The sequence below is a fragment of the Aulonocara stuartgranti genome, assembly GCF_965226115.1.
Source record: "Aulonocara stuartgranti genome assembly, chromosome: 16".
Taxonomy (NCBI): domain Eukaryota; kingdom Metazoa; phylum Chordata; class Actinopteri; order Cichliformes; family Cichlidae; genus Aulonocara; species Aulonocara stuartgranti.
In genome coordinates, this window is record NC_138952.1 from 5,935,879 (window position 1) to 5,950,287 (window position 14,409).

Below are 14,409 nucleotides of genomic sequence, written 5' to 3' on the forward strand. Positions count from 1 at the left end.
CTCAGCGAGACGATCCACCTCCTCCCTGTAGGCGGCCTCATCGTTGTAACTGATGAGGCCAATCACCATTGTGTCATCTGCAAACTTAATGATGGTGTTGGAACCATTGGTAGGTCTGCAGTCGTGGGTGAAGAGGGAGTAGAGGAAAGGGCTCATCACACAGCCTTGTGGTACACCGGTGTTCATTGTGATTGTAGATGAGCAGTGGTTATCCAGCCGGACATGTTGGGGGCGGTTAGGTTATAATGTGCATTTTTGGACTTGTTTTTTACCTTTCCCGGGGCAGATGAAAGCACTGGGGTTTATTTTTGGAGGTCTTAAAATACATTTAGTTCTTTATTACCTGTTTTAGCAGATGTGTCAAATTATGATTCCAACCAAAGTGATTCCTTTACCTTTAAACATCTTGATGGCAATAAGGTTTTTCAACACAAACCATGATGGTTTTTTTGCCATCACCAGTGTGTGAATGTGTGTGTGAATGGGTGGATGACTGGATATGTAAAGCACTTTGGGGTCCTTAGGGACTAGTAAAGCGCTATATAAATACAGACCATTTACCATTTTTAACCAAAGGCCAGTATTTTCATGTGACATTAAATGACAATGAAAATGTACAGTGAGAGAAAGCGAAATTTTAGCGCTGCCATCATGAGTCTTAGCATTTTGAGCACTGCAACTCAGTACATTGTTGCTAGCGTACAGTAGTTTTATTTATGTTATTTATTTGTATTATTTTATACACACATTCATCGTGTTAAAGACCGTATTTCACAACATCTTAACTACTGCCTGTGGGTTTGTATAACTGGAGTGGTGCCACTATAGGCTGGATTGACATGAAGTAAAATTTAAAATATGTCATTTGAAATGTTGCATGTTGGCATTTTATTTTAAAAAATCTTTCTGCCTGTTTTAGAATGTGTCTGAATGTGTTTTAGAACATGTCATTAGAAGTTAGTATCATTAGAAGGCATAGCACACATTTTCACTGATTATGCATAAGATACCCACTTTTATCTATTTTTAATTGCATAAAAACCTAGATGACCTCTAATTTCCTGCTTCTAAATTCAAATAAAACTGAGGTTATTGTACTCGGCCCTTAAAATCTCAGAGATACAGTGTCTAACTTGATGCATACTCTGGATGGCATTACCTTGGCCTCCAGTGACACTGTAAGGAATCTTGGAGTCATTTTTGACCAGGATATGTCCTTGAGTGTGTATATCAAATAAATATGTAGGACTGCTTTTTTTCCATTTGTGCATTATCTCTAAAATTACAAACATCCTTTCCCAGAGTGATGCTGAAAAAACTAGTACATGCATTCATTAATTGTAGGCTGGACTACTGTTTTTCACTATTATCAGGATGTCCTAAAAACTCCCTCAAAAGCCTTCATTTGATCCAAAACTCTGCAGGAAGACTGCTGAACGGGACCAAGAAAGACAAAATATATTTCGTCCATACTGGCTTCTCTTCATTGGCTCCCTGTTCAATCTAGAATTGAATTTAAACTTGTAAAATAATCATTCCGCCTTTTATCTTAAAGACTTCATACCCCCCATTAGAGCACTTTGCTCTCAGACTGCTGGTTCACTTGTGGTTTCTGGGGTATTTAAAACTAGAGTGGCCCGTTTTCTGTTGTACAAGCTTCTAGTTTGGTTTCAGAGAAAGACTCTGCTTTTAAGATTAGACTTTAAATTTTCATTTAGAAGAAAGTGATGTACTTAGAGCTGTGACACATGACCCTGAGTCCCCTTTAGTCATGCAGTAATAAGCCTAGGCTGCTGGGGGCTTCCCATGATTAGTGTTTCTTCTTACTCACCTTTTTTTTTTTAAGCCACCCCAGGAGGTTAAAAGGAGTTTTCTTCGCAAATGTAAGGTTACAGGCCTTGATACTTCCAAAGATTTTTTTTCTAAATGCTTGAAAGTTCATCAGACATTTACAAAATATCTGGACAATTGTTGCTCTAGTGTGTTGGATTATACCCTACTATGGTTCAGGTATCATTGGGCATCTAAGTCATGGTTTCTCTGCGAGTTTGGAGAAAGTCTGACATGGGTTCAACGAGTTCAAGAAGATGGATAGAATGTCCTTTTCACCTACACTGGAATGCCCTGTCTTTGCCCTGCCCTGTGGTGAGAAAAAAACAGCTCATCCAGATCAGCTGAGGCAGTTCAAACAAGGCCAACCTTCAGAGGTTTTTGCCTGGGAGACTTTACAAAATAAAATGTAGCTTAACTTCATTTTCATTTCCATTCTCTCTGTTTCCCCAAGGAAGGCATGACGCAGCAGGATGGAACACTAACAGCAGTTTGTGCACACACAAACACTTGGCCTCCAACTGCTCAGGGAGAAAAATTAAAAAAGACAGTGTTTACTCAGGAAGAAATTATTTTCATGCACTGGCCGCTCTGGCTGGTCGGCAGCAGTACAGTCCACCATTACTTTGGCATACACAAACCAGATCCACCAACCTGTGTTTCTTTAGTTTTGTAATGAATTGTAAATAGATTATGATAATCAGAACTTGAAATAATTTCTCTCTAAACATATTTCCACATATGTGGAAAAGCTATGCTAGCTTTAGATTTCCATTCCCTTTATTCAAATTTAGGGACCACCCAATCTTCCCCCTCTGTTGAATGGAGAGTCGTTGCCAAGGCTGCCTCATCCAAAATTCAATAACATGTGATTGGCAGGTCGAGGAAATTGAATTTGAATATAGTTTTTATGAACTGACAAATGTTTGTGCGTAAAACCTCCTCTTCTGTAATAATTTCCTGTTCCACACAATACTGTGTAGTCTGTGCCTTATGTTATTGGACGTTCCAGTATGGAGCACATTTTATAATTAAACACACACTTAAAAAAGCATTTCAGCCTACCTCTTACTAAATGTACATATTCGGGTTGTTTACTAATAATCCAGACATCATGACTTAGCACTTCTGACCTCTTACATTCTGATTCGACAACACTAGGTCACAGATTTGAGGATAACCCTGGGGTGCGTCGGCACCTGGTGAAGAAGTCGTCCCGATGTCACATGAGCCGAACCAGCAACAGTTCTACGCCGCTGTCCAGCCTGAAGAAGAAGAAGAGGGCTTCGGAAAAGAAAACTCACGAGGTTTGCAGCGCGGTGACAGCCACGTTTTGTTTTGCTTACTTTTTTAATCACATGCAGTAGCATAGCTGCTGTTCTTTTCACTGTGTTATAGTTTTTGTTTTTTGTGCGTCAGCATGACAAAATGTGGTCCTGGAGACATATACTGTTGCAGGGACACAGTCAGATGTGAGTACTTTTGCACATGTGCTGGGGCTCACAGCCTCCTGATAGTTGTTTCTATGACTGTGAGTCTTCGATTTTATTATGATAGCATCATAAAGAAACTTCTTTGGTTCATGAGTGAACTTTCTTTAAATAGCTTGCTTTGTTAAGAATTCTACCCTTAAACAGTGTTAAATAATATTGTGTTGGCACAGTGGCAGAGATAAACAGTGACAACAACTGAGATTGTTACTGATATTTTTACTGTGTAATAAAGGTGCTGCAGGGAAAATATCTTGTCCTTTAACTAATAAGTGATCCAAAGGCTGCTAGCAAGTTACAAAAGGAGACACTGTACAATGGCTTTACCTTTTTTGCCTCATATCAGATCGTACCTTAAATTCCGAATTAGTCCCCTCAGCCACAAAAGAATCCGGGTCACGGCACCAAGTATTAAATCCAGTTCTTGTGTATTCTCTTAACGGCAAAGAAAGACACGGCTCAAAGTGGTCTATTTATATACTTCCTCTACACGTCACGCACACTTTAAGTTTCAATCAAACACTACTTAGTTTCACTTTCTGCCTGCAGCTCATATTCTCTGCAAAAGCATGCAGTTTCCTGTCAGTACGTTTTGGCACAGACTGTACTCAGAGTTGGGCCTCTCTTATACATAAAACAATATAATCAGCAAATAAGTGCTAAGAATATATATTAAATACATGACACCACTAACATCTCCCTGCTGCTCTCCAAAAGTGATTATAAGAGATGGATGTAGCTTCTGTGGCTGAAATTATCATTTAATATGCAAGTGCCTTTAACCCGCATTGTTTTTAATTTCCAGCAGGGGGCATCTCCTCTAGCTACATAATGAAACTAATTTCCATAGAAGTCTATGGGAGAACAGCCCTTGTCTCGTGACCTGTGACTGAAGTAAACACCTTCCTCACGAGTTCATGGTTTCAAGTCTTGCTGATTATAACATGATGTTCTTTTTGTAAATAATGGTCTTCATTACAGTCAAAAAAGAAATTAAATCGAGGTATATTCAGTTAACAAGTTGCTATCATTTAAATGTCTCTTGTGTTCCAGTTTCTCGGTCAGACTGGTTCCTTTTTGAAAAAGCTGGTGCTTCTAGAATGACCTTTGCTAAGCAATAAGTTGTGTCACGATGGCTTTATCCATTTACAGTCTGTGTTTGAAAAAAGGTTGATGAAAGGATTGAGAAATAACCAACATGCAGATATAAACTGTAGACAGACAAACCAAAACTAAAAGCTTGAAAAGGCGAAAATAGATCAGCAATGCTCAGGGGAATTGCAAAGTGGGGGATAATTTTGTGTATGCTTTTCCCCTTTCTCACACACAATCCTAGTTAGTATTAGTATAAGTATTGAGCAGTAGAGCTTTAATTACAGGTCCCAAGTGTAGTCTTACTGTAGCTTAAGCACAAAGTGCATATTTGTTTCTTCTGAGTTTGACAGTCAAAGACAAAAATTGTGTTGCTCTGAGGAAAAAAGTCATTCTTTTTAAAAATGTAACAGATTGTCCCTCTAGACCACTTTATTCTTCATAGTTCTGTCCAAAGACAGCGAGTGCATGATGCACACAGCCTTTCTCTTAGCTGGTTGAGTGTGCTGTGTGCACTGTCTTCAATCATTATTTTATTCTTTCTCCGTGTATGTTTTGGTAAACAAACTGTATTGAAGATAGGAACTTGGAAAAGAAGTTGGGGGGATTTTCACAGCTTTAAATGCGTTCCAAGGAACTTGATCATGGATTATAAACAACGTGATAGACATGTTTTTCCCCACTGAGTTACACCCTCATAACACAGTTGTCAAACATATTCCAAAAGTAATCTTAGACAGGTACGTGTAACGGGTCAAGCGTGTGCTTTAGCGCTTATGTTTCTGCCCTGTTTTATCTCCAGTTGTTTGTGGAGCTGAACGAGCTGATTGTGGAGAAGGACCATGAAATGCGATGGAAGGAGCGCGCTCGCTGGATCAAGTTCGAGGAGGATGTGGACGATGAGACGGACCGCTGGGGAAAACCTCATGTGGCCTCGCTGTCCTTCCGCAGCTTGCTGGAGCTTCGCCGCACCATCACACATGGTAAAAAGCTCCTGTGTGTGTCCAGCAAGCATCACGTTATCAGTCATGCAGTTTATCCTATGTGCAGCTGAAATGAAATTCACAAACATAACTGTGATATGCAGAAAACCGCAAATTGTTTCCTGCTTTGTTTCAAGCTTGCTTAAAACTGTTTCTTCCCCTTAAGACTGAATAAAGTTGCAGCAGCGACTTGTTTGGGTTGGCCTTTCTTCTCTAGGTGCCATCCTATTGGACCTCGAACAGACCTCTCTGCCCGGCATCGCCCACCTGGTCGTGGAGACGATGATCATTTCCGATCAGATCAGAGCCGAGGATAGGCCCAACGTTCTTCGGGCCCTGCTTCTCAAACACAGGTCAGTAACCAGGCTGACACTAGCATTAGGCTGTGCCTGATTGAGTGCATCACCAATTCATAACATTATTTCCTGCGGTGGTAAACAGTGAAGAACCACAGTTCAAGGAGAAGATGTTTCAAGTTAATGGAAAAGAGATGAAAAATAAAAGCCGAGCAGAGCAGTGAATCAGAGAAATAAAAGTGATTGTTTTCCCCGATTGGTTTGCAGCAGTTTAATTATAAAGACTAGTTAAAATGCTAACACCACCTTCGATTTTTGTAACACAGGGTGTCATCCTGTGTGCTGCTGCTGCTTTATGTTTGTAGGCGTGTGTGCCAGTGTGTGCACTAGCTCTGACAGATAGAGAGCAGAAAAAAAGATGTGACTTGGTGTGTAAGTTTTTCCGAAAGTTCTCATTGTGTCAGGGGACACAGAAGAGCAAACCATTTAGCTTTCTTGAAATATTTGAAAGGAGTCTGGTTAAGGCTCTTTTTGACTTTGTGCCTGACCCTGAGTAAAGATCATATTAACATATAACACACTCATGTTAAGAAAAGGTTGTTTAAGTGTTCTTTATGCGTTTGGATTTACAGTAGCTTAATGAGAATGTGCTTCCTTAACATGTTTATCTTTGGATCTTTGAGAAAAAAAGCTTCCTGTTTATCCCTTGACTTCTGTTTCATGAGATATTCCCTAAAATCAGTGAGATTTAGTTGGTTCTTTACCCATGTATTAACCAACCTGTCAATTTAGGGTACTGTGGATGCAGCTTTGTTTACATTCTGACCCTGGATTGTAGGTTTGGTCGTATGAAGAATTAGATCCAAGCCTTCCTGCTCATTAATCATTATCCCACAGAGGAGAGAAAAAAAAAATTCAACTCAGGGGAACTGAGCTGGGAATTTCCAAAAAGTGACATTTAACAAGACTTGGCTCATCAACTGCTGTACTTCCCCGGGTTGACTGAACTGCAAATGTCAAGACTGGGCTGTATCTGTACTGAGTGTTAAAGCCTGTGCTGTTAGACTTGGCGTTTGAGTCTTCGTTGTGTGGTCCTTCCTGGATGTTTGATCTTTGCCTTTGTTTAAGACCGTTGCTGATTCCTACGCACCGAGAGTGAAAAGGAGAGTGTAAAATTTATGTGTCCCCAAAATTCACTTTATAAATCCAGGCTTACTTTTTTCCTAAAAAACTATACGTGTTTTCATTTCAAATGTTTCCTGTTTCTTTCTAGCTGGCTCAGCTGTTATTTGAGCCGAGGAGTTTTCAGCGCTTTGCTTTTTTCTGCATTAGTAAGTCTAAGCCTGCCACTGCTGGATCGATGGTGTTGTTGGAAATTATTGGGTGTGATGCTGTTAAACCAGCGGAAGTGTATATGAGTAGATATGGGAAGGTGGTGGTAATCATAGGACACTAGAACGTGCTTTTCGTTGTCATAATCCGAATTCAAAAAAGTAATATTTAACTAGCTATTCACAAAACACGTGAGGATATAGTTACTTACATCCTGTACCCAAGTCAAACAAATAAAAGCATGGAACTGTGACTCCAGTGCTCCCTGATATTGCCACTCATTGATTTGCCCTGGCATTGACACGACAGCTAAACTGTGATACACGTGGCCAATCGAATAGCGCTCTATAACACAGCGAATTACATTTTACAGTTACATAACTAGAGACTGGAAACAAGTCAAGTAAATGTTGGCTAAATTACCAGAGGAAAGACGAGCCCTGCCTGTCAGAAGTACATACAATGTTGCCATCTTACTCACAAAGCCTCCAATTAATATTAATAGAAACAAATCTAAATCCTGTTCTGCAGCTTATGATATTTAACTCAAGAGCTCCTGTGACTTTTGCTTTTCTAAAATGATGCTTTTGTACTTAGGTGGAAGTAGTATAGAAAATAAGATAAGGAAGACAAGCGCATTCCAGAACAACTTTTGAACTTGGAGTGAGACAGTTTTGTCAACTGGTGTTGAATTTTCCCTCACGCCTGTTATTGTTATACTTTACAAGGAGCTCAGAATGTCCCTTTTTCTCCTGACTGCATAGAACCTCAGTCCTGCCAGGTTCCCCCCTTTTTTTTAAGGCAGAATGGTACAGCCTGGATTTGAAGAAGAAGAATCTCTCCTGGATAATGGTGTGGTGACCTTAGTTAGACCCATGGATTATAGCGAACATGGCAACATTTACAGTTCTTTTTTACATATTTTGCACACATGCTCACAAAGCGCCACAGCAGATGCACTCAGAAGAAGCAGGCCAGTGGACGTTCTTAGCAGCGGGCCTTCATGCATTCGTTCCACATTTCACTGCCTTTTCGCATAAATTCCCAGCATGTCACTGGCTGGTTCCACAGGGAAAAGAACACTCCGTCATTAGAGTCATCGCTAGGCTAAAAGATCAGATTTATGACGTGGAATAAAATCACACTGAAGTGCTGCTAGGATTTAGCTCATCGCTTACTCAGACCACTTTAAGGATCCTTTGGAAACGTTTTGTGTGCAATTGACTTCAGTGTCACACTTCGTTCTTTTGTCTTGGGGCGCTGTCTCTTCCAATTTGAGCGCAGTCTTATTGGACCATGTGGGCCTAATGAGTGAGGTGATGTCACCAGTGGACTGAACAGTGATGTAGTGAAACTTGGCCAGTTTGACATGCTTAAAAACTCGTCTTTAAGTGGGGTGAAATGTGCTTAACATCACACGCAAAGAAAGCAGAGAAAATAAGGGCTAAAAAGGTCAGTCTCTGGCTCTTTTATTGATACCATAATGCAAATATCACGTTAATGTGTCAACTCAGATTTTCCTGAAACCGCTTTCTGATTAGCTGCAAAGCGGTTTAATTTTGGAAGGATTTTGCTGATGACTTTTCTAAGATTTATGACCTCCACTGCAGCCGCATGAGGTAAAGATGGTCAACACATTAAATGAACAAAAGATGGATTAGGTGAATAAGAAGCACAGCTGTTTTGAGCATTTCTAGAATCCAGGTAATTCTGCAGCCCACTTAAAAATGATTAAGCTGTCCTTAGCATTAGGCAATTGAGCATGGATATTTTTGGCCTTGAAAACAGTAGTTATTAAATAATAGTAAAAGCAGCTGCACCTTCTGGAGGCTTTGAGTTAAGATTATATTTCTGATTCTTACCTTTGAAAAAGTGCTTGCAGAAGCACCCACTGGAATTTCAGGTCTTGTGAAAGTTCACGTAGGTATTTATTAATGTCATGGAAAAATGTTGACATTTACAAGACTGGACTTGCACCAAATTTGATTCAGACTATTTCCGTTGTTCTTATTCCCCTGAATGACCCTTATCATTTGGTATCACCAGTTCTTAGCTGTCTCCAGCTACGAGCAGGCTCGGGCAGTTAACACATTTCATTTTGGAGGTGCCGCCTCGTTGACAGAAGCGTGTTTCCGTTCTAAAGCAGCAACAAAAGTAAGCACAGTTGGGGGAGTTGTTGGTAGCATAATCCCATAACCTTCATCTCGAGTTCGACCACCTCCTTTTGAAGGTAACTTTCTTGGCCTTTCACTTTTACTCACTGACTTTTGTTTTCATTCACTGTCTGGTTAGATTTAGGCATTGAAATGTTACACCGGTAGTCTATTTTGTACCACCACAAGTACGAGTCTGCATAGGTTCAAGTGTTGGAGATAGGACCTGAAATCCCCATCTCAATGTCCAGCCTCCAGTTTCCTATCACTGTGCAGGCTTTTCCTTGCAGACAGTATAGGATGGCAGTTGCTGGCCATATCTATGGATGAGATAACAACTGCAACTGGCATTTCGAAATGAGAATGTATATAACAATTTGATAACTTTGATGATCTCTTAGCCCTTATTTGGCTCTCACATGAGATTGACTTTTGGGATTCAAATGAAATGAGTGGACGGGTATTGGTTGCTTATATCATCATTAGAATCTGCTCTCTTACTGTGACCCAAATCTCCTTCACAGCCTTGGTTGTGCTTTTGTGCGTTCTGCTAATTTGCAAAAGCCTCCATGTTAAGATGCTCATTGCTGTTTAATATTGTGATGTTAACTTTAATCACATTAACATTTTTTGCAGTTTAGTGACTATATTATATTGCAGGCATAGCTGGAAATTATACTTTGTATATATATATATATATATATTTTTTGCAGCCATCTAAGCGATCACAAAAATCGTTTTCATCGCCACCACTCATCCAGCAGTCTTCATGGCAGCTACAACCACAACCACGTCCACGACACCAACCAGCCATTGGTGTCCGAAGAGCACGATGAGCACCACGAACACAAAGGACCCGTGTACGATCCCAAACAAGACGTTTTTGTTAGCCTGTTTGTAAGTTTTCTCTTCTCTCTTTAATGTGTTACACATTGTCAGTGTCTCTGTAGTTAACGTCATTTACACAGCTCATTTGATTTTTAAGAGGCTCCTGACAGAGATCTGAGAAATATGGGGTCTCGGCGATGAAACAATGTGACGTCGTTGAAACAGTGCAGGCAGACAGCACGTTAAATTGGCTCTACCAAAGCCAAAGTGAGTGATTAAGTAGCTCTGACAAGATCCCACCGGGGTAATTGGACACAGCTATCTAAGTGGACGGAGATTAAAGGGATGCTGAGCTGTCTTGTTTTAGTTTATGGTTTGCATTAAGTTCTAAGAAGCACACAGTGAGCACAGATTTTGAACGTGGTTACACAAAATTCCTGATGTGAGGCCCGTGGCTCTCACTTTGGCCTTTGAGACGCTTCTTAACAAGGTCAGAGGTCATGTAAGTAGTTCTTGAAGTCGGAGAACGCAGGCCTCCCTGCGCCACATGTGTTGAGTTAAGTTCTTAGTCAGCGTACAGGTGCTTCTGGTTAAAGCATCTTGATATATTAGCTGCGAAAACTTGTTCCTCCTCAGCTTAAAATGTTGGCAAATTTAAACCAGCTTATTAAAAAATATTTTTGAGGCATAAAAAATGGTTTGAAATGAGATGTGACTGTTGATACCTACGTTCCCACAAATGTAAGAATAATGTCACATTATTAGCGCAGTTCTTTGTTATATCACATCACCCTGGCTAGCCAGTAATGTGGGTAATCTTTGTACTGTTCTTCCTCCAAGAAATCTCTCCACCCTCTGCCGGAGACTCATCCAGCCACAGCCAGATCTATGAAACTTCTCGCCAAGATTCCCAAAGACGCTGAGGCGGTCATTGTTTTAGTTGGTAAGCTTTGGGACAGAGTTTTTCTTTTCAGTTTTTATAAACCACTGGGAGAATAATGCTAATTTCTTGATTTGGCTGTGCCTCACAAACTGCCACTCTCAATATTTTTCTTGTGAAGTACATCAAATCAGTAAGCAGGTTTTTTTTATTTCTTTATTTTGTCCTGTTCTGTAAGGTTGTGTTGAATTTCTGGAGCAGCCGGCTATGGCCTTTGTCAGGCTGAGCGAGGCAGTCCTTCTGGAGTCGGTGCTTGAGGTTCCCGTCCCTGTTCGATTTATTTTCGTCCTTCTCGGTCCCAGTCAGTCCAACGTGGACTATCATGAAATTGGACGTTCTTTCTCCACTCTCATGTCAGACAAGGTAGCCTCCAAATCTTATTCTAAGGCTCTAAGGTGTGTAATTTTTTTTACTAATAATGATAATCTGCTAAACCAAAATAGTTTTGAATCCTATAATATCTTTCCAGTGATAGAAAGTGGGGGTTAAAATTGGACAAGTCACACAGATTTCTAATTATCCTGCTTTTTCTGTCACGGCCATCCACTTCTGTTCTGGATTAGAACTTCCATGAGGTTGCCTACTTTGCTGATGACAGACAAGACCTCCTGAATGGCATCAATGAATTCCTGGACTACAGCATCGTGATTCCACCGTCAGACGTGGAGGGAAAAGACCTCCTGAAGACAGTGGCTGACTTCCAGAAACAGATGCTGCGGAAGAGAAAGGAAAGAGAGCTCAAGAAGCACAGCTCCTTAATTGGAGTAGAGTCAGAAATCAAAGGTAAAAAATAATGTACTTGAATTGTTCCAGACAGCACTGGTTCAGAAAAGGCTGGAAAACTTCAGTGAACAACTAGACACCTGGACACTTGAGACTTGTGTATTAGGGCTCAAATCAACAGAAGAAATGTGTCTAATCTATTCTCATGTCTTTTCTCTTCTGTAAGTTCTGATGTTTTCATAGAATCTATTGTAAATAGAAAAAATATAAAATTCATTCACTACCTTGTTTTTTGGAGGAAGAAATTATTAGATTTAGAAGAGCAAATGAATCGTTAAGTTATCAGCCAAATGCTAAAAAGCTTTGTTAGCAAGGAATGTGCATAGGCTATATAGACAGAAACCAATACAAGCTAATTAACAACCAAATAAAATACTAGAATTTTGCTTACAAAAGCTGGACTTCTTGGATGGCCTTTTCCAAAAGCAACCGGCAGCATAAATATGGTCAAATGGTCCATATCAGTAACTAGCATCATAAACAGCTAGCATCAATCGCTACGTATTTTAGCACCCACTGGTCAGTCACAGAAGTAATGAACTAATATTTGCAAAAAAAAAAGCAGCAATAAAATTTAAGCATGGAAGATAAAGCACATAATTTACCCCCTGTACAGCTGTTATAAAGGAGACGTTTCTTTCTACTATAAAGTTGGACATTTTAAAATGAGGGTCAAAAAGAAATGACTCCCTTTTGGAGGTAACGTCAAGTGGCCAGTTGAAGAACTGCAGTGGTTTATTGTTTTTTACTCATGGATGGTCCGTGGATATTAGTTTGTTCATGCTGTGATGCCTGTATGAATGCCCACAGAGGTGAGTCCTGAGGAGGAGGAGGAGGGAGAACAGGAAGTGGATCCATTAAAGCGCTCAGGAATGCTGTTTGGAGGTTTGATCCACGACATCCGCAGGCGTTACCCGCAATATGTGAGCGACTTAAAAGACGCCCTGGACATGCAGTGCATTGCTGCTGTCATCTTCATCTATTTTGCCGCACTGTCACCCACTATTACCTTTGGAGGCCTCCTGGGTAATCAAAACTTACTTAAAATATATAGTCCATATTCTTTGATGTACTGCATCTAATTTGTCTATCTCTGTGTGGCTACTTCTACATACAGGAGAGAAAACAGAGGGCATGATGGGAGTGACTGAACTCATTGTTTCCACTGCAACTATCGGAGTTATATTCTCACTGCTTGCTGGACAACCCCTTCTCATCACTGGCTTCTCTGGACCCTTACTGGTGTTTGAAGAGGCCTTCTATAAGGTGACTTTTAACAAGACAATGACAACACAAAGCCTCCCTCTTCATATCATCCCATGTACTTTTTCTCTTGTCAGGTGATTAATCTGTCCTCTCACTCAGTTTTGTCAGGTCTACAACTTTGAGTACCTGACTGGTCGAGTGTGGATCGGCTTCTGGCTCATCTTCATCGTCCTGGTGATTGTGGCAGCAGAGGGTAGCTTCCTTGTCCGCTACATCTCACCTTTTACACAGGAGATTTTCGCTTTCCTCATCTCCCTCATCTTCATCTATGAGACTTTCTCTAAGCTCATCAAGGTAAGAATTTAAACAGTAATCAGTCCTGCAAATGCTAATAAAATCAGTCACATTGTATAGATTTACTCTTTTTTTTTTTTCTTCCAGGTTTTTAAGGAACATCCACTGATGGCAGTGTATCCCACTGACGCCAGTGGGTCTCAAAATTTTGATGGTCCCATATACAACCAGCCTAACACTGCTCTTCTTTCTCTGGTGCTCATGATGGGCACTTTCTTTGTTGCATTCTTTCTCAGGAAGTTTCGAAACAGCCGGTTTTTAGGTGGCAAGGTAATAAACTTCCTTTAATCCTTTCAAACAAATCATATCATACTTCTCATGAGAATATAAATGGACTCTATAGAGCATTTTTTATTACATCTAGTCTAAGTCTAAAGTGAATGGACTTCTTTATGTTTAATGGAGACAAGGGTGAAACCACTGCGATACCTTGCCCTCACCCTATCATATGATCTATTAAGGTCAGCTGACACGTGTTGTGAGTGGGGGTTGAGGCGCTTGGGAAGAGATCTCAAGACTGCATTGTAGGTGGCTGACAGTTGGTGTCATAACCCACCGCATCTGTTTAATTACGGTTGTACACAGGGCACATAGATGGCTTCTTTTACTCTTCTGTCAAGCCCGCTTTGTTGTCGAAAGAGTGACCTTTACCCTTTAGGTGAGGGTGTACAGTATAGTGCTGCTCTGCACAGCATGCACAGGCAAGGCAAGGCAAGGCAAGGCAAGTTTATTTGTATAGCACAATTCAACAACAAGGTGATTCAAAGTGCTTTACAGAGACATTAGAAACAAGAACAAATAAAAAGCATGATTTAAAATTGATTAAAACAAGCAAATAAACTAACTAACTAATTAACAAACAAACAAACAAACAAACAACAGTATATAAAATCAAAACAGATAAAATCAGAACAGTAGATAAAATCAGTAGTTAAATGTAAGTTTTGAAATTTAAGCTTAAAGTGTGGATTTGGTGCTTTATTCAAATGCAGCTGAGAACAGGTGAGTCTTCAACCTGGATTTAAATAAACTGAGTGTTTCAGCTGATCTGAGGCTTTCTGGGAGTTTGTTCCAGATATAAGGAGCATAAAAGCTGAATGCAGCTTCTCCGTGTCTGGTTCT

General features: G+C 40.3%; 1 protein-coding gene across 2 annotated transcripts in view; it reads left to right on the forward strand.

Moving 5' to 3' along the window:
- slc4a3 (solute carrier family 4 member 3) overlaps positions 1 to 14,409 on the forward strand; it is a 65,842-nt gene that overhangs the window by 39,852 nt on the left and 11,581 nt on the right. For both annotated transcript variants that reach the window (XM_082508604.1, XM_082508603.1), the window contains exons 7-17: positions 2,992 to 3,137; positions 5,215 to 5,395; positions 5,613 to 5,748; positions 9,890 to 10,073; positions 10,845 to 10,947; positions 11,123 to 11,307; positions 11,508 to 11,727; positions 12,538 to 12,753; positions 12,845 to 12,993; positions 13,093 to 13,287; positions 13,375 to 13,557. In XM_082508604.1, the coding sequence (XP_082364730.1) occupies positions 2,992 to 3,137; positions 5,215 to 5,395; positions 5,613 to 5,748; positions 9,890 to 10,073; positions 10,845 to 10,947; positions 11,123 to 11,307; positions 11,508 to 11,727; positions 12,538 to 12,753; positions 12,845 to 12,993; positions 13,093 to 13,287; positions 13,375 to 13,557 (1,898 nt within the window). The remainder of the gene's footprint in view (positions 1 to 2,991; positions 3,138 to 5,214; positions 5,396 to 5,612; positions 5,749 to 9,889; positions 10,074 to 10,844; positions 10,948 to 11,122; positions 11,308 to 11,507; positions 11,728 to 12,537; positions 12,754 to 12,844; positions 12,994 to 13,092; positions 13,288 to 13,374; positions 13,558 to 14,409) is intronic.